Below are 18,353 nucleotides of genomic sequence, written 5' to 3'. Positions count from 1 at the left end.
TGAATGTGACCAAGGAGGGAGGTGGCTGTGGAGGGGGATATTGTCTCTTCCTATAATATGCATCATCTTAAATCGGCCTTCAAAAAATGGATTATTACCTTTTTTTTTGTTTGTAATGAAACAGTTTAAAAAAAACCTAAGCTCTAATCTACCTGGACAATGGCTTGTCAAATTGCTGGTCTTCTATAAACAAGCCTTCATGATTATTAATGCTGCTGTTTTAACCCTAACCCATTACTATTCCTAAAGCTACATCTTCTTATAATTTGAAGTGGATACTTTACAAGTTCATTCTGTAGTATGATTGACATCCTAATAACTCATTGGAATGTAGTGGGGATTCTGTTTAAGTCAGTATTGTATTGGATACGGGGTTGAGTTTGTCACTTACAGTACCTTCAACAAGGGTTACAAGGTGGTGATTGAATAGTTGTATGATTTTGTGGTGTCTACATGGAAGAAGCCACTTTTTTTTTTTTTCTTGACGTTTGTTGGTTTTGACACTTGATCCTTCACTGAAACTGATGCTATAGTTGGAATATAACTTGGGATATAATAATACTGAAGTTTCCCTGAACTAGTTTTAGCTAGTTGCAGAGTGAACAGTGGTTTTTCTTGCACAACAGTTGGTTTCTTAGATGGCTGTCCTTGTTTCCCTATGCAGCTTACAGATGAACATGCTGTGACTCTATGCATCTACCACTTATGCAAGAGAGAGGAAATGAGGATTAAATACCACCCTTCCTTTTTAAAAATGTGTAGTATAACTGTCTCAATTACTGCCTTTCTCTTCCATGGCTCAAAATCATGATTGCTTTGAGTAATTTTGTTTTCCTCGTTAGATTAAAATTTTAGACTACAATGAATTGGTGTTTCAGCTAAATGGAAGAACTCTAAAGGATTTAACTATTTTTGTGGGTTTTTTCTTTGGGTTTTTTTTTTTTTTTTTTTTTTTTGCCAGAACATCAGAAAGCTGCTGAACAAGTGGTTTGTTTGTTTGTTTGTTTGTTTGTTTGTTTTTACATGGGTTACTTCTACATAACCATGCCAAATGTTTGGTTCAGGAGAAATGAAAAATACCTGTTCAGGGGTTTAACAGCAGTTCTATTCTTTCCATAGAGATACAACTGTTATAAGCATCACTGGAGTGACACAAGAAAACCTGTGATTCTAGAAGTAACTCCTGGAGGGTTTGACCAAATTAATCCTGCAACTAACAAAGTCCTATGTTCCTATGACTACAGAAATATTGAAGGCTTTGTTGATCTCTCTGACTATCAGGGAGGCTTCTGTATAATTTATGGAGGATTTAGTAGACTGGTGAGTACTTCATAGTTTGCCCATACATATAAAAATGTGACATTTGTTGCATAACTGTCTATTGTATTCTGTACTTCTCAACTTGCAGTTTTAAGAGATGTAAACTAGTTTAGATCAATGTTTCTCAGCCTGTGGGTCAAGAATATTGCAAAGGGTCATGAGCTGTGGCAGGGCAGAAGGAAGATGTTCTCCCCTGCTGGAAGAGGCAAGCTGTGTGGCTAAACTGGTGGCACTGGAGCCAGTGCTTGTGTTCACAGGGGCAGGGTGGCCAGGAGACGCTGCTTGGGGAGTGGGAGGGGCCATGACCAGGTGGTGTGACATGTCACACCAACCCCAGCCCAGGGCAGTGGGGGTGGCACAAGTCCCTCCAGCCTGTACCAAGGCTGGACTTGCTCTGCTGCTGCCCACATGAGCCAAAGCCACTTTGTTGTGGCCTCAGCAGGTGGGGTGGGGGGGAGGGGAAGTGAGGCAGGGGTCTAGGGGGTTGGGCACCAGCAGAGCCAGAAGGGTGTGGGTTGGGACAGGCCATGGATCTTTACAAATGGGACCCAGTAGGAAAGATTGGGAACCACTAGTTTAGATCACTGGGTAGTTAAAGTGCCACAGTTAATTGTTGCAGGGGTTTGGGTTGTAGCCGTATTGGTCTAAGGACATAGGCAGACAAGGTTCCTTGGGTGAACTTGATATCTTTTATTAGACCAACCCAAATGGTTGGAGAATAGTTATTTAAGCAAGCTTTCGGGTTCAAAAACCCTTCGTCAGGCTAAGGAAGCTTCAGCAGTTGGTGCGTGCTCTTCCTGGATGGCACTTGATCAAAGACTTTCTGAATCCTATGGGGTTGTCCACACATCTGGCTGTCTTCTGCAGGGAAGTGATGTATGCATGCTGAAGAGTGCAAACCAAACTGGTTTTGAGGCTGTTTAAACATGATGTGCTTGGCAATATCACCTTCCCAAGTTCTTCCTTTTTAAAATAAGGACCCACTGGTGGTAGCTGGCATTGGCAGTGTCTTAAATTTGATTTCTAATCTTTAAGCTAAACGTTAAACTTACTTTAAATATTGTACTACAGCAAGCGTTTTAAAACCACTTACTGGAAGCTACAGTGTCGGCATCTGAAATGGCCCACAAAGAAACTAGAGTTCTGCAATAGGAATTATCTTAAACCTGAGTACTTAATTTGTCAGCAGTAATTTAAAAGCATTGTAACCTGATTATTCTACCACTTTCAGAAAATGGGGAAATAGTGCTTATAAACTTTTCTTTCAGGAAAATTCACTTGTTTAATCAGTTAGCCAAGGCATAATCTAAACTACTGCTTGGAAGTCTGATAATATTGCTAATGTTGATGGGTATATGCGAGTGAGAAGGAAAGTGTGTGGTACTTGTGAAATGATATTACCTAGTTCTAATGAAACTCTTTGCCAGTAAGATGACTGCCATGCACTGTGTGACTTCTTTTGATGGTCTTAAACTTTCAACTAGGCAAATAAATTTATACCTCATGCTCATTTCTATTGCATTAAACCAAACTTTTGGTAAAATTTGCAGCACCTGTTTGCATCTGAGCAAAGGGAAGAAATTATCAAAAGTGCAATAGAACATGCTGGTAATTACATAGGTATCTCCTTGCGGATAAGAAAAGAACCTATAGAATTTGAGCAATACTTGAACCTTCGCTTTGGGAAATACAGCAATGATGAATCCATCACATCCTTAGCAGAATTTGTTGTTCAGAAAATAACACCACGACACTTGGTAAGATCTATAAATTTAATTGAGCAAGTAACATGTTTAGGGGGCTAAAACATGTATTCTGTATCTAATGTATGCACTTTTGGGTCTTGAAGGAACCTGTAAGAAGAGTGTTGGCGCTTACAGAAACATGTTTAGTTGAACGGGATCCAGCTACCTATAACATTGTGACTCTGAAACCTCTAGAAGAGGTAGGTAACATGGTCTCTGGCTTTCTGTTTTTCTTTCTCCAGCCCCCCCCTCCCCCCCCCAATTTTTAAATAAAAAAAAAAAACAAACAAACCCCCCACCAAAATGCCCAACTTCGTTTAGATGGAATCCAACACTTGCCTATTGCGTATAGAGCAACAAGAGGAGAAACTGAAAGTTGACACTGACCTTTGATAGGCCGCAAGTGTGCACAGATATTAGTGCAGTCAGCTATGTTCTATAGATGCAGAATGCATAATTGTAAATCTGTTGTCTAACAACTTTTAACAGTATCATGCTTGTTTTTAATAATCTACCCCAGTTTGCTTATAATAACATAATGTAGATTCCCTGCTGTTTTGCATTGTTAAATTAACAACCCCCTGAAGTAGCACAGAAATGTTTTGTCATATGACGTCTTCATTTCATGGACTCATTTTTCAGGTGTTTGCGCTAGTATGTGATGGTGAAAATCCACAGCTTTTTTCCATTGAATTTATCAAGGGACAAATCCGGAAGTATTCTTCAACAGAGAGGTATCTTCATTCTTTGATCACCAGTCATTTCAAATGTGAAACTAATAGAATGATGACCTGTGGGTAGGCCAAGAAGTTTAAATAACTTTTCACAGGCAGGATTTGCACCCACTTCAGTCCAAGCCATACTTCACTGTTTTGCTGACTTAACCACTAAAAAGAAACAGCTGGTCTCCTACAGCTATACAGGTTATCCAATTGAAGATGGGTCAATTAAAGATGTAAAGCTTACTGTCTCACTGTATTGATGACAAATATATTGTTTAGGACACCTGATCAAACAGGAACTAGAATTGGAGAGGAAGGAAATAAGGTTAGGCATTCACTTTGTGCTCATTTTAAACTTTTTTTCAGTGTTGAATGTTTTAGGGGTCATGCATCCTCTTTTCTATCCCTCTTCAGTCCACAACAGTCTGGATGGTCTATGCACAATTAAATAAAATGAGTCATGTGGAACCCAGGGGTAGCTGGAAGAATGAAGAAAGTAACAAATGCCAGAAGCTGCATTTTTTTTTTTTTTTTTTTTTGCATTGTCTAGTCCAGTGGTGCTCCAGCCCTTTTTGTCTGGTGGACCAGACAGGCAGTGCCTGGTCCATCTGCGGATGAGATCTAGTTGGTGTTCCCATTCTGACACAGGTGGGCACCATCTAGGCCAGGGGAGGGCAGTTATTTTGGGTAGAGAGCCACTTACTGAGTTTCAGCAAGCCATCAAGGGCTTGACAGGCAGCCAGAGGCAGATATATATATTAATTTTTCTAAATTTTTTTTTTTTAGGGGCCATATGGGCCAGATAATGGCCTGGTGAGCCACATCTTGCCCATCCCTGCTATATGCCACAGGGGGAAGGGGGCGGGGTGCAAGCCAGCCTTAATTCATCCCTTCAGGGGAAAGGAGCTTGATCTGCCTCATGGAGTGGGAAGGGAGCATGGCCTGCCCCTGTGAAGGGTATGTGGGAGGCCTGGGCCACTAGGAGGAAGGGGCTATGGCCAAGACCTGTAGGGTAAGGTGGCATAGCCAAGTTCCAACCATGCCTTGCAGAGTGGGAGGGGGTGGGGGAAGGGCATTGCCAGGTGTCAACCCACCATTGCAAAGAAGGAAGGGGGTGTGGACCAGCCCCAGTCCAGACCTGGGAGGTTTGGGGTTGTGGCCTAGCCCAGCCTGTAGTGCAGGGTTTGCAGATTTGGCAGAGGGAAAAGTGGCCATACTAATGGCTACTTCTCCCCTGCTGCCAAATTTCCTGACTAGGTGAGATCCCTGCAGGCCAGATGTGATGGCTTGGTAGGCTATATTTTGGCCCATGAGCCAGAGGTTGAGCGCTCCTGGTCTAGTCCACGGTGTGTAAACCAGTTCCACTTCAAGATGGAATACAAAACTTCTCTCTTTTAAGCATGCACTCATGATTCAGTCATTTGTAAGTCTTTTTGGTTTTTTTGTTTTTGTTTTTGTTTTTGTTTTTTTTAACAAGGTGAAACCTCACTAAAACTTGAATATATTGGATACAAAACACATGCATTTTTTTTCATCTTTCTCTCTCTCCTTCTCCCGTCTTGTTCCCCCAGAGATTCTTTGTTGGCTAGCTTGTTGGATGGAGTGAGAGCTTCTGGCAACAGAGATGTTTGTGTGAAAATGACTCCAACACAGAAAGGCCAGCGCTGGGGATTACTTAGCATGCCTGTAGATGAGGAAGTAGAGAGCCTTCATCTCAGATTCCTAGCTGCCCCTCCCAGTAAGTGTGCTTAAGATCACTGTGCATTGCAAAGTACAAAGTCTTTTTGTTGGTATGGTAATTAATGAGTTAGATGTTGAGCTGAGCTCATGGCTTCTGGTTTTGTCTCCCTGCAGATAGCAATTTTGCAGATGCTGTATTCAGGTTCAATGCTAACATCTCGTACAGTGGTGTTCTGCATGCAGTAACACAAGATGTAAGAGTAAACCTTTATCCTAATCTTCTGTTGATATCCTTTTTAATGTGTAACGGCCTTTTGTTAGTTGCCTCTTCCATCTTTACAGGGCCTGTTCTCAGAAAACAAGGAGAAATTGATTAATAATGCCATAACAGCATTACTCTCTCAAGAAGGAGACATTGCAGCATCTAACACAGAGCTTGAAAGCCAGTTCCAAGCTGTAAGAAGACTAGTTGCTTCAAAAGCTGGCTTCCTTGCTTTTACTCAGCTTCCAAAGTAAGTAGCTCATTACCTAGTTTGAAATGCTGAAAGTAAACCTTAATGTTCTAAAAAAGCTCTTCCTTTTTTCAAGATCAACTTTGACTCTGGCCAGAGTCTGGGGTTCAGAGGGTCAGGTAAAAATTTCATTAAAAAAAAATTTGTTGTAAAAACTTGATATTGGATCTTTTGGTAGCATAAACTGCTGTCTTTACTAGTGACTAAACATTCATGCTCTTAATTTTATAACAGTAAGAGTTGGTTCTGCTTGAGTCTTTATATTGGTCTTTTCTGGTAGTATGCTCAACCAGTTTAGTGTCGTCTTGAAAATGCAAATAGTATCTATTGCTGTTTAATAGGAAAGGAAATGAGAATATTACATCTGGTGCAATTATGAATTCATTCATTCCTCACAGACCTACAATTTTAAAATTTAATGTAAATCTGTAGGTGGCTTTTTTCGTATTCAAAACTGTTCTGTGCTTCTAACATTTAGGAGGAATTTATACTTAAGATCATCTGGCACTCATAAATTTCTCACATACATACTCTTTTAATGAGCTTTAAAGGCTGAAGGTGTATACAATGTTCAGAAGTTTTTAAGATGTGAAGTTTAATTCCCTTCAAGACAACTTCTCATTCTTGCAGTTAATGACTCCTTCATAATAAAAGTCAGTTCAGCTCTTATTGTATTCAGAGAATGTATGTTAGAGGGCTACTGAGGATTCAATAAACTGAACATTATGCTGAATATGTGAAAGGATAAATAATGTATTGCCAGTAATTGATTTGCCAAGTTCATATGCTCACTCTTCTTGAAAATAAAGTGTCTTGGACTTGGCTCCTTTACATATGTCCATAATGTAGGTTACTAGCTGTCCGGGAAGAAGACAAATATACAGGGGGATATGAGGATTTCCCCTTTTACCTTTTTTTTAAAGGGGGAGAGATGCATTGACCAACTGAGACCCTCCCCCCCAAGAAATCTAATATACAAGTGCTATTGCTAATGTACTTCTTATCTTGAAAGATTTCGGGAACGACTAGGAGTGAAAGTGGTAAAAGCTCTTAAAAGGAACAATGATGGAGTAACCCATGCTTCTATTGACATGCTGTGTGCCCTCATGTGTGTAAGTATTAACTGGAATTATGCTCAGTGACTTCATTTAATTGTCAGAAAAAAACAAACAAAAAACCCAAATTGCAGAGACCCAAAGAGTGGGTTTGTATGGAAATTGCAGTGTATTGTAACTAGTTTTCACAGGTTCTTTTCTTTAATTTTGAATATTACAACTCCTTCATGTGGTTAGCCTGCTAGCTTTCCTGACTGACTTTGACTTTGAAATGGAACTTGCTGCCATAACTTGTCATGAGTTCGTGGCAAGTCTTCTGATATGGCTGCAGTATAAGACTTGTAAAGTTCTTGTCTTGAGGGCTAAAGGATGACTGTATTTAAATACTTTCTTTATCTCAGCCCATGCATGATGACTATGACTTGCGGCAAGAGCAGCTGAACAAAGCTTCCCTTCTTTCTTCAAAGAAGTTTCTGGAGAACTTATTAGAGAAATTTAATTCCCATGTGGTAAGTGACTGAGCAACTTTTACTGTAATGAAAATCAAAAGGTTTTTAAGTGTGCTTGTTCTGGTCTTCAGTGATCAATTATATGAAATACTAAAACCTTAACCATAACTAACCCTGAGACTAGTTTCCAGTCATTTTTGAAGCTGGGCAGATTTGAATTTTAAGCTGTTTGTCTTGCAGAGCTACTTTAATTTCTCTGGAAGTTGCTGCTCTAACTCCTTTTTGTAAGGGTTTCTAGCTTTAAAACAATTTCTTTTTGGAAAAAGATATTAAGAAAGCAGCAACTTCCTTGATCTGTGGTACTTTAGGGGCTTGGTATTCTTTGAAGCTCAGATTGCTTTCGACTATATTCTTAAGATTTTGCTGCTGCTCTAGACTTTTTTTTTTTTCTTCATGGCATAGCCTGCATTTTTCTTCTTGTGGAAGAGCCTGCATTTTTGTCACACTTAAGTAATGAAAATTGGCTTCTTTATCTTGAAATATTACTGACAGAACTGGCCTTGGTGGGGAAATAGTACCCTGGGCAAACTTGTATTCCTTTCCCCAGTCGGCAGCACTGCTATGGGCAGGGCCTCAGTCCAGCAGGGAGGCAGGATGACATGGTACACAAGGCAGGCAAACAGGCACCACTGCTGCTGGCCACACTGCCTGTCTGACCCAGCTCCTCCTGAGCTGTGGCTAGGGGCAGGGGATGGGCTGGGCACCGCTCCTCCTCCCTTTGGGGATTGGCCAGGGTGGGGCAGTGTGAGTGCTGCTGCTCGCATGTGGTGCCCCCCTGACAGTGGTGCCCTGGGTGGCTGCCCCACCTAAGGCTGGCTCTGGCTAGTGATTACGAATTAGAATGAAGTTGGTGGGAGGGGAGAGACATGACAAGATGGGATTTGTAGGTCATGATGGTACTAAACTACTTGTTTTCTATATTTCAGGATCATGGGACTGGTGCCCTAGTTATTAGTTCACTTCTGGACTTCCTTACATTTGCCCTCTGTGCTCCATATAGTGAAACAACTGAAGGGCAGCAGTTTGATATGTTGTTAGAGATGGTAGCATCTAATGGGAGAACACTGTTTAAACTCTTTCAGGTGAGACCATAGTAGTGTGGTAAAATAAGAAGTAAGAACAAAAATAAGGTTGTGGACGTTCTCCAGTAACTTACTATGGCCACATTTTGGTTAAGGTCTAGACTCTGGCAGATTCGGAGGTTTTTTGTGGTGAAGTTTTTAGTGTGTACATTTCTTATTGTCAAACGGAGCTGGGCCAACTAGAGCCAACACCTCCATTACTGGCTTCTCCAAAACTGGTCCTCGGCTCGCACTACATTTGGTGTACTGGGCAGGAGAAAGTGCGTAGTGAAAGTGTCTGACTGTTGTGTAGGCAGTAGTTGGGCAACTTCTGATTTCAGTGAAATTCTACAGATAACGAGACAACTCGACAGAGGGACAGCTAGAAGCCTACCAAGTGAGGGGTCATAGGACCAGTCAGTGGGAATCCAGCAGTAGGGCTACAGTGTACTGCACAAGAATTATTTGATTACCATTTTAACTTTGGAATCCTGGTCTAAAAACCAACTTTTAAAACCAGAAAGCAGCTCCTAATTAACTGTGACCAAGTTTCTGCAGAAACAGCATCTGCATATTTGATTAGCTTGCAGGCAGTATTTGATTCCAAATACTTGGTCTTTGTTTGCACACTCTTTTTCAAAAAAGTTGTGGGGAGGGGGGCGGGTGGAAAATGCAAAAATTCTATAGGTTTGCTATATATAGGTGACTTGTTTGGTTTTTATGAAGGGTGTAGTAATCTGATACTAATACAAAGCCTTATCCAAACTGTTCTTCAGAAGAATAAGGTAGCCTTGTAATTTTTTTTGGTTCTCTGGACCACTTTTTTTTTTCCAAAGAACTATAGATTACATTTGGTACAGCTGGATACCAGTTGCTAATATCCAAGTTATCCACTTTCATTAACCAAAAAAAATCTTAAGTTTTTATATAATATTTCATAGTAATTTTATAACTCTTTTTGTAGCATCCTTCCATGGCAATTGTAAAAGGAGCTGGCTTGGTAATGAAGGCAATAATAGAGGTGAGACTTGGTGGGGTGGCAGGGGGTGGTTAAAGACCACTGGGAATAACATGCTAACTGTCAAGTGGGCTTCACTGAGCTTTCAAATGGGCCTTTGCTTTTTAAAATGTAAATAATCAATTTCAGCACTCTCTTGGGGTAAATTTCTCAGTTTTGTAATAGCTGGTATACAGCTGTTAGTGCCATTCTTTTAAGAACTGAAATGTCTATTGGATGGAGTAGATGGATGTAGGCAACAAATTTAGTATTACAAGAGTTTAGCTGCAAATGACTGGAGACTTTTTTTTTAGACTGTCTAAATTTTGGGATTTTAAATTGACAACAACTTGAAACACTTGTGTGCAACAAAACTGCTCTGTCAGTTTTTGTTAGGCTTACCTGATGTAATAATGGCAATGCATAATCATTCCTATTTGAAGTTTCTCTAAATTTAAGAGCTGACTGGCATGTTCATGGCAAATCTAGGGAGAAGCTGTAATGCCACTAAGTCTCTTATACAGTCAGTTGTATGCATAGATGGGATCAAATGTTGGTGGATATTGTGCTTGCATCACTACAATAGTAAAACACTTCTAACACTTCTGCTGCAATCTATTTCTACAGGGAAATAGACTGAATTTTATTCTGGATTACCAGTAAACAGTTCTATTTTTGAAGGTCAAGTAGAATGTTTCTTTTAGGGTAGTCTTAACTAATTCAGCTGATCTTTTTAAGGACAATTTTAGTCTAAATCCATAGATAGTAACTGAGATCACAAAAGGATGTGGTGTTTCCCTCGAACTTGGCTTTGTATACATTTAATTTTGTCTCAAGACTAATCGTACTCTAGACATGGCATTTCTTAAGTGCTTGGAGCGGGTTGGGGAAGCTCTGTTGCTATGACTTGACTAGAGCTCTTAGCCTTACTGCAGCAGAGAAGTCACTTGAAGACCTTTTGAGATCCTCCTTGCATAGCTCTTACCTGTTTTTTAGAATTGTACAAAATCATACATCTGTCAAGAGAAATGGCTTCTTAATGAATTGTATAGTCTAAAGAAAACAGCTGAGCAACTCCTTGCTACAGTAATAGTCTTTCTTTGTTTTCTAAGGAAGGAGATAAAGAAATTGCTACCAAAATGCAAGATCTTGCCCTCAGTGAAGGTGCCTTACCTCGTCACTTGCATACTGCTATGTTTACAGTTAGCACAGATCAAAGGATGCTTACAAATAGGTAAGTTTGTCTTCTAGGTGAAACTTTCCACAAAACTAAAGTGGAAGCTCCTCTTAGAATTATTCTTTAGAGGTAGGCACACTGCAAGTGTTTTAAAGCTTTAAATTTAGTTTACATATTTAACTAAGCAAATGACATAATTTGTAGCTCTTTTCCTGGTGCTTAGCTAGCAGTCCTGTATACTTTAAGTCAAAAGATTTAACACCAGATTTTGTAATTTACTTGTTGTTTGAAGCAATGTGGTCTTAATGATCAGAGGCTACTGGCAGTTTAACTCTACCTCTTCTGGAAACCTGAGGTAGGCTAATACAGGAAAATCATTGTCTGCAGAATGGGAGAGCTGGGGGGACAGTTAATCTAGTTTAGAGTTGCAAGCTCCCAGGATGAGTTTGAAACTTCTTGTCATAGTTTAGAACTAGTGCTTGGATAATTGAGTAGAAAAAAAACCGCTTTGCTAGTAGAGAAGATGATTTTGCAATAAATCAGCGAAGTTTAACTTTGGAAGGATTCAGGAAAACGTTGGGTGTCTTTGCTTTATTTTAAAAGCTCCAACTAAACATGCTTAACTTAATAGATGCTAAATGTCTTTTTGAGTGTGGTGCTTCCCTTGGAAACAAATGTCGAAGTTGGTAACAAAATCTTCTCTCTCTGCCCCATATATTGGTATTGAATGCTAATAATCATCTTGGTATTTGAATGTGACAGCATGTCATCTTGACATTATGGTACTGTTTCAAAAATAGTTAAAGCCTTTATTAATTCTTAATGTATTTCAGGCAGCTAAGTAGACATTTAGTGGGCCTTTGGACAGCTGAAAATGCAACTGCTATGAACTTGTTGAAACGAATTTTGGTAAGGAATTACCTTAAGCTTACAAACTATTTGGTGATGGTGTTGAAGAGTATCCTAAACTTTTTATATTTTCTAAAATACTTTCCCCCTTCCCCTTGTTGTACAGAGATGCCTGCATAGCCTGTCTTAATTCACATGTGCATTAAAACAGACTGGCTGGAGGGTGGGAAGAGTTTTTGGGAAGGGTGGGGATAAAGAAGAGCCTGTTAAACTTGAATACCTATTTCATACAAGGAGTTGTGATTTTTATTTATTTTAAGCGAGTCAATAAAGAAATCAGTCACAGAATAAGCAGGAGCTTGAATGGAAAAGTGAATTTTCTAGCAGAATAAGGAGGGGGAAGGGGGTATATGTGCACTGTCTTAATTGGGAAGTAGGCTGGGAGTAAGGTGTGGGGTTTTGGGGGGCTTAAGATAAGAGGATCTCTTGGTCTTAACTGGAGAATGGGATCCAGTGTAAGGGGGCATGAAAAGGACAAAAGCTCCAAACCAATTTAGAGATTATCTACAATTGAACAGATACAGGAGTAAAACTAATATGGGGAAAGGAAGGTCTAACAAGGTAAGGATGCTAGCAAATCTTGGTGTATGTTTTGTTTTTAAATGGACAAAATAGACTAAAAAGCATTTTTAAATATTGTAGTAACTAACTTTATTTCCCCATACTAAGGAAATCCCTTCTTTTGAAAGGAAGGGGAATATGGTAGTATAGTTATCTAGGCCAGTACCTCTGTCCTGAGTAGGCTTCCAAAGCCATAGCTTGTGAATGGAGCTCTTGCTGCTTGTAGTAGATTGTAATTTGGAAGATACTTGGATATTATGGGAGCGCAGTGTAAGAGAACTTGAAACAGGACCAACCAAGGCAGACTTAACTATTCTTCTTTTAGTCTTCAACTAATGATTCTGGCAAACTTAAAACATGCTGGGTGTATACACGGCATGAGAAATATTCCACACAGCAAGGGGGGGACATATGCTCAAGTTTCTTTTTAGAGTTTTCAGTTGTGCTGAAGAGTTGATTTGTGGTGGCTCTTTTCCTCCTCATCTTTCCTCTTGGGCAAGTTATCCCACTAATTCTTAAAGCATTCAGCATGAAAATTCTAGGATTTGAAAGGCAAGGTAGACTGTCTTAATGCCAAAGGGTTTTCTGGTCTTTCCATAAGAATTTTATCTATTTAAAACCAAGCTTAAACCTCTGGAAAATATCATTTGAAGAGTTCTGTGGAAGATGTACAAACAACCTAGTGGTCCAGGCTGGCTTCACTGCACTTAAGTCTCTGCCTATCTCACTGTACAACTTTTTTTTGCCCACAGCATCCATCTCTAACTTAAGCAACGAACTTGCTTTCTAGTTTAACCTAGATGTTTTGGACATCAAAGGGGTGGTTCTGTAGGGGAAGTAACTTGTGAACATGCCCAAGGGAAACCAAGTCTTTTTCTAACCCATCCCAACCTTTATTTCTGGCACAGCCTAATCTTGGGTGGTAAAATCAAACCCAAATGTTCTTCTAGAGTAAGTGGTAAACATTCCTTGCATTGTACTATGTTTTACTTACACATTCAGAAACCTGATTTCAGATTTGGTTTTTAATGGCTTTAGCCCCCAGGTTTGCTGGCATACCTGGACAGTGCTGATTCTGTTCCTGAGAGAGACGCTGATCGGATGCATGTTAGGGACAACTTAAAAATTGCAACTGTAAGTAGGGAAAAGCTCCCATATTTCTCCTTGCCTTGCCTCCACCCCTACTCCCCACTTCTCCCATGTTTTTGAATGGTGAAGAGATCTTTTTTCCAATTCCTTTTTAAGCTTAATAGATTGTGTGAAGTCTGGCTCTTGCAGATTAAAAAATAGTACTGATGTAGTCTTTCCCCTTCCTCCCCTCCCTTTTTTTTTTTTTTAATATTCCTCAGAGTGATTGTAATCTTAACCACAAGTTTCTTATTGGTTCTATTCTATAGGATCAGTATGGCAAATTTAATAAAGTGCCGGAGTGGCAGAGACTGGCTGGAAAAGCTGCAAAAGAAGTAGAAAAATTTGCCAAAGAAAAAGTAGATCTGGTGTTGATGCACTGGAGGGACAGAATGGGCATTGCTCAAAAGGAGGTAAACACCTAAGTTTGTAGATGTAAATAATAATAAATCTTGACTCTTCATAAAGTATTAATTACTGCAGCCTATGGACATGATTGATCCAGTGTAAATGTTGGGCTTCAGTCTGGGATTCCATTCAGGGGAGAGCAGTGGAAATGGAGTCTAATTATGCTGTATCAAATAATTCCATGTTTCCATATTGGTAGAAGCTGTGTTCTTAATTTTAAATGGCTGAGACTTGCTATTCCATCAACTCCATTTACTGCATATTAGTGTTTTGGCATTCACACTTTCTCATCTTCTGTGGCTATTTTTGTTAATTGAATTACCTGCAAAGTTTTTAAGTTACAGTTAATGATACTCTTGTACCCTCTGGAGTACGTGGACTTTGCACCAAACATCTTAAAAGACTTTACAAACAAGTTTGTTAAACAGTAATTTCGTAGGAAAGTGTTTGTTTGTTCATTTTCAGTATATTTGAGGTGGCTCTTGTATTGTCGTCATTGTACTTAACATGGTTTCAACTGTATTTGGCAAAATAGAGTTCTGCCTTTGGATGGATTAATATAGACTTCCAAGCTTTGGAATTACTTGACTCTCTAATTGTGGGTAGTTACCTAAGGTTAGTTGATTTCTTGCTGACTTTGCTTGTTTTAATCCTTACTTCCTTTCAAGTAATTTTGAAATGACTTTTTTAAGATGGTGTAGTACTAATTGAGAGCTAAGAAGAATTCACTACTTGTTTCCTTCCCTGAAAGGAAACCAGAGATCACATTTCTTTTCTTTCTGTTTGTGGTCTTTCTCTTGCCTTCAGTAAGGTCCTCTTTCCTGTGAATTTCAGTTGTTTTGTTTGGTTTGATATTTTCTTGCTGCTACTTTAAGGGTTTTTTTAATTTTGGTTATTGAGCTCTCTGCATTTGTTGGAAGCTGGTGAGGAACTAAGCATTGATCTCAAACTCCTCATCTCTGAAGTATCTAGAGGGCTTGTCACTTTACTATGTACAGGGAAGAGTGAAATGGGGGAAGCACAACATATATGTTTAACTTTACCTGCCCAAACCTCCCTCCCCCTCCCCCCCCCCCCCCCCAAACCCCACCGAAACAACCAACCCCTTAAGACAGTAAACAAGTGACTTGGGCTTTGTATAATGCAACCTGATGTCGCCTGTATCTCAGTCCCAAGAATAATCTCGACAGTGAAAGCTGGACTTAAAAATGGAGAGCTGCCTTTTTGCTTTTGGCAAACTTGTGTAGGCAAGTCTTGAGGAGTTGTGTATTTAAATCTTTCACTTTTAAACAAAATAGAACAATGTTAAAGCTGGGAAAGATAGCATACAAGGGGTAATACTACTATCTCAAAAATATATTTGAGTATACTTCAGTTCACTTTTTTCTTTTAATGTTTTATACAAAAAGCAAATTACTTAGCACACTGTTACCCTTTTAAAATACTTGGTTGTAAGTTTTTTATTTAAATTTTTAAAATATTCCCTCTTCTCTTCCCCTTCAATCAAAATCAGGACAGAAACAATATGGTGAGTGAGTTTATGCTAAATGTATAGACTGTGTTGGTTTGAATTCTGTGTAGCATGTGGTGTTTTGTCTAGCAATGTATGTTGTAGATGTATGTTGATCAAATAGAATCTTTCAGTAGTCAAACCCAGGTTGAGGCTCCTTTTTTCTTGGTATGCTTCTATGCTCAAAGCAGACTCTCTTTTTTTCTTTTGTTGTTTCTGAGCCTTATAGCTACTTTTTGTAGTTACTGTCTTTTTAAGAAGAAGAGGAAAAAAAAAAGTGGTTTGGTTTAGTTTGCTAGTTGCTCTTCAGTTTGGTGATTTGTAGATGGTCTTACTGCAAGGTTAACATGCGCATGTTAAAGAGCAGACATAGTATAGGATTATCATGTTTTACTTAACTTGGTGCTTATGGTGATGGGAGCTGGCTTTTTTTTTTTTTTTAAAAAGGTTGTCCAATAAAATGACTAATGCATTAAAGTATTTGGTATGTGGCTGAAAGTTTTTCTCTGGAATGATTTGATTTTTGTATTTAACCTGACATGAATAACAGCATGCATAAATGGTGCAAGTTGCTTGTTGAAGTTCAGTTCTGTTACTCTAAGAAATCAGTAAGCGAGAAAAACTAGCTCTCAAAGCAGATGCGTTGAACTTTAGCAATCAAACCAGGTTTACTTTGTTTTACTTCTGAGAAATCAGTTTCATAAAAACATGTAACAAGTAAAATCACTGAGGGGTATTTGCTAGGGCTAGAACAATTGGTACTAAATTTTTGGCTGTTTTAATTGCAGAACATCAATCAAAAGCCAGTGATACTAAGGAAACGAAGGCAAAGAATAAAAATTGAAGTAAACTGGGATCTCTTCTACTACAGGTAAATAGATGTACTGTACTCGATAGTCGTGTGCATCCATTTTTTTTTCCAATTAAGGAAGTTAATTTGACAGAAAATACAGCTCTACCTCAGCTCCAGTTCTGAAGTTGTGTTTTAACTGTTACTTTAGAAAGTTTTCTGCTTTGCTTTTAAAAAAAAAAAAAAAAAAAATACTCTAAAGCAGAGAACTTTGAAACGCATCATAGAAACTCTAGACTGCTTCTGAGATGCACATAGTGAATCCTAATAAGACGTGGTATTAATCTACACTGTTACATTTACTAAACTGTTTTAAACACAAAACAAAAACCTTGTACAATAAAGAAAAAACAAACAAAAAAACCACAAAGTGGGTCAGTGCATGTAGTAGCAGCATGCACTTCCCAAAACCATAGCCTGGCTAGAGCCATGCTCCAGCTGCTTGCTAGGCTCTCAGCTGTAGGAGCACCATGGATGCAGCTCCCCAAGACCCCCCCCCCCTCCCCCGCCCCAAGTAAGGCTTCTGGTCCCAGCTTTCTGTACCCCATCCAGGATAACCTACTGTATGCCAGAGGGTGTGTGGCATGGGCATTCCCTGGCCACAAGTAGTAGTGGCACAAGGTTTGCTACTGCTACTTTATTCCCAGGGAAACAAATGTCTGTGCTGTTGTGGACACAGCCTCTAAACTTTATCACTTTGCTACTGTGTGTGTGTGTGTGTGTGTGTGTGTGTGTGTGTGTTGCTCTAGATTTCTTCAGGATCATGCTAAGTCTAACTTGATTTGGAACTTCAAAACACGGGAAGAACTAAGAGATACCCTTGAGTCTGAAATGAGAGCATTTAATATTGACAGAGAACTTGGCAGTGCTAATATAATCTCATGGAACCATCAGGAATTTGAGGTAAACCTTTTTACTTTGACTAGATTATTTTTTTTTTCAATATTAGAAATGTTACTTGGTTCTAATGTTTGTGCAGACTGTTTCTCTAGATTACTATATGCATCCTGAACCTCCATTATCAGCTCAAGTTGGCAATTTGTGTAACTCTTACAAACCTATGTTCCTTTATGAATAAGCTACATAAATGCAGGTAAAAAATCACTAAACATTCTGACCAAATGGGCCTTGTACAGACTAAATAAGGTTCCAATAAATCTTTTTATAATCTTGCTAAAACAAAATATTGGACAAAAGTCCTTTGCTTAGGACCGGGGCGGACAATTATTTTGGGCAGAGGGCTGCTTACTGAGTTTTGGCAAGCCATTGAGAGCTGCATGACAGGCAGCTAGGGGCAGATAATTTTTTTTCTAAATTTTGTAGGGGCCCCACAGGCTGTGTAGACTGGCCTAGTAGGCCACATTTTGCCCACCCCTGGCTTAGGACATCTGAACATATCTTTGACACTTCTAACTCCAGAGCAAAATTTTGTCCAGAGCTCTTATGTGAATAAGACCATAACTTTGAAATCTTAAGTGATAACCGAAGTTGGAAACCCTGAACCAGGTCAAGGAAAAGCCTTCAAGCTAGGACTACCTTGGTTCTAAAAAGTAAAAACTTCTCCAGGATTCTGGTTTTTTTTTTTTTTTTAACTATTGGACATGGGTAATCTTGGAGACTTTTCTTTATGCTTTTAATTCTGGACTCCAAATACTCTTAGCTGTGTGGCAGCAGGGCAAGTTGATCTGCCTTTAATTCTTAACACTTGTTCTTATGCTTCAGTGTTTGAACTTGAACTGGCAATACTTTACAGCATTGCCCTCTCCTTTTATACCAGACTAGCTAGGCAGAAGTAGGGAGCAGAATGAAGTCATACCAAAGGGTGGAAGGAAGTAGAAACCTTTATCTCTGCAGAGAATCTCATCGGGGAAACTGCTGCACTAAAGGCAGAGGCAATTTAACAATGTGTTAAAACAGGATATGGGCAAGCAGAAAGTATGTAATCTACAACTGTTCATATGCCTTGCATTTTGGCTTTTTTTTTTTATGGTCACTAGAAATTATGCAGGAAACCCAAGTCTGTCATTCTTTTTTTCTAAAAAGAAAGGCTTCATTGAGAGTACTTTAAGAGGAATGCATCAAAATGGTTTACACTTTAAAATATGCTTCTAAAATGAGACTAAGGAACAAGTTTATTGATGGAGTACTTTTAATATGCAAGCAGTGCTTGCACATTAACAGTATATCTGGCTTTCTAAATGAGATAAAG

At 39.2% G+C, this 18,353-nt stretch overlaps 1 protein-coding gene across 2 annotated transcripts in view; it reads left to right on the top strand.

Moving 5' to 3' along the window:
• Positions 1 to 18,353, top strand: part of DNAJC13 (DnaJ heat shock protein family (Hsp40) member C13) — an 82,248-nt gene that overhangs the window by 20,466 nt on the left and 43,429 nt on the right. The window contains exons 6-23 of one of the 2 annotated variants that reach the window (XM_059728782.1): positions 1,120 to 1,320; positions 2,871 to 3,077; positions 3,170 to 3,265; positions 3,708 to 3,799; positions 5,359 to 5,525; positions 5,642 to 5,721; positions 5,810 to 5,979; positions 6,992 to 7,091; positions 7,436 to 7,543; positions 8,470 to 8,625; positions 9,569 to 9,625; positions 10,714 to 10,835; positions 11,612 to 11,687; positions 13,287 to 13,382; positions 13,646 to 13,789; positions 15,298 to 15,312; positions 16,083 to 16,165; positions 16,894 to 17,047. In XM_059728782.1, coding sequence (XP_059584765.1) covers positions 1,120 to 1,320; positions 2,871 to 3,077; positions 3,170 to 3,265; positions 3,708 to 3,799; positions 5,359 to 5,525; positions 5,642 to 5,721; positions 5,810 to 5,979; positions 6,992 to 7,091; positions 7,436 to 7,543; positions 8,470 to 8,625; positions 9,569 to 9,625; positions 10,714 to 10,835; positions 11,612 to 11,687; positions 13,287 to 13,382; positions 13,646 to 13,789; positions 15,298 to 15,312; positions 16,083 to 16,165; positions 16,894 to 17,047 — 2,124 coding nt within the window. The remainder of the gene's footprint in view (positions 1 to 1,119; positions 1,321 to 2,870; positions 3,078 to 3,169; positions 3,266 to 3,707; positions 3,800 to 5,358; positions 5,526 to 5,641; positions 5,722 to 5,809; positions 5,980 to 6,991; positions 7,092 to 7,435; positions 7,544 to 8,469; positions 8,626 to 9,568; positions 9,626 to 10,713; positions 10,836 to 11,611; positions 11,688 to 13,286; positions 13,383 to 13,645; positions 13,790 to 15,297; positions 15,313 to 16,082; positions 16,166 to 16,893; positions 17,048 to 18,353) is intronic. The other variant, XM_059728783.1, reaches the window with a different exon arrangement.

The sequence above is a fragment of the Alligator mississippiensis genome, chromosome 5, assembly GCF_030867095.1.
Source record: "Alligator mississippiensis isolate rAllMis1 chromosome 5, rAllMis1, whole genome shotgun sequence".
In the NCBI taxonomy this organism is placed as follows: domain Eukaryota; kingdom Metazoa; phylum Chordata; order Crocodylia; family Alligatoridae; genus Alligator; species Alligator mississippiensis.
This window is presented reverse-complemented; position numbering and strand designations above follow the sequence as displayed.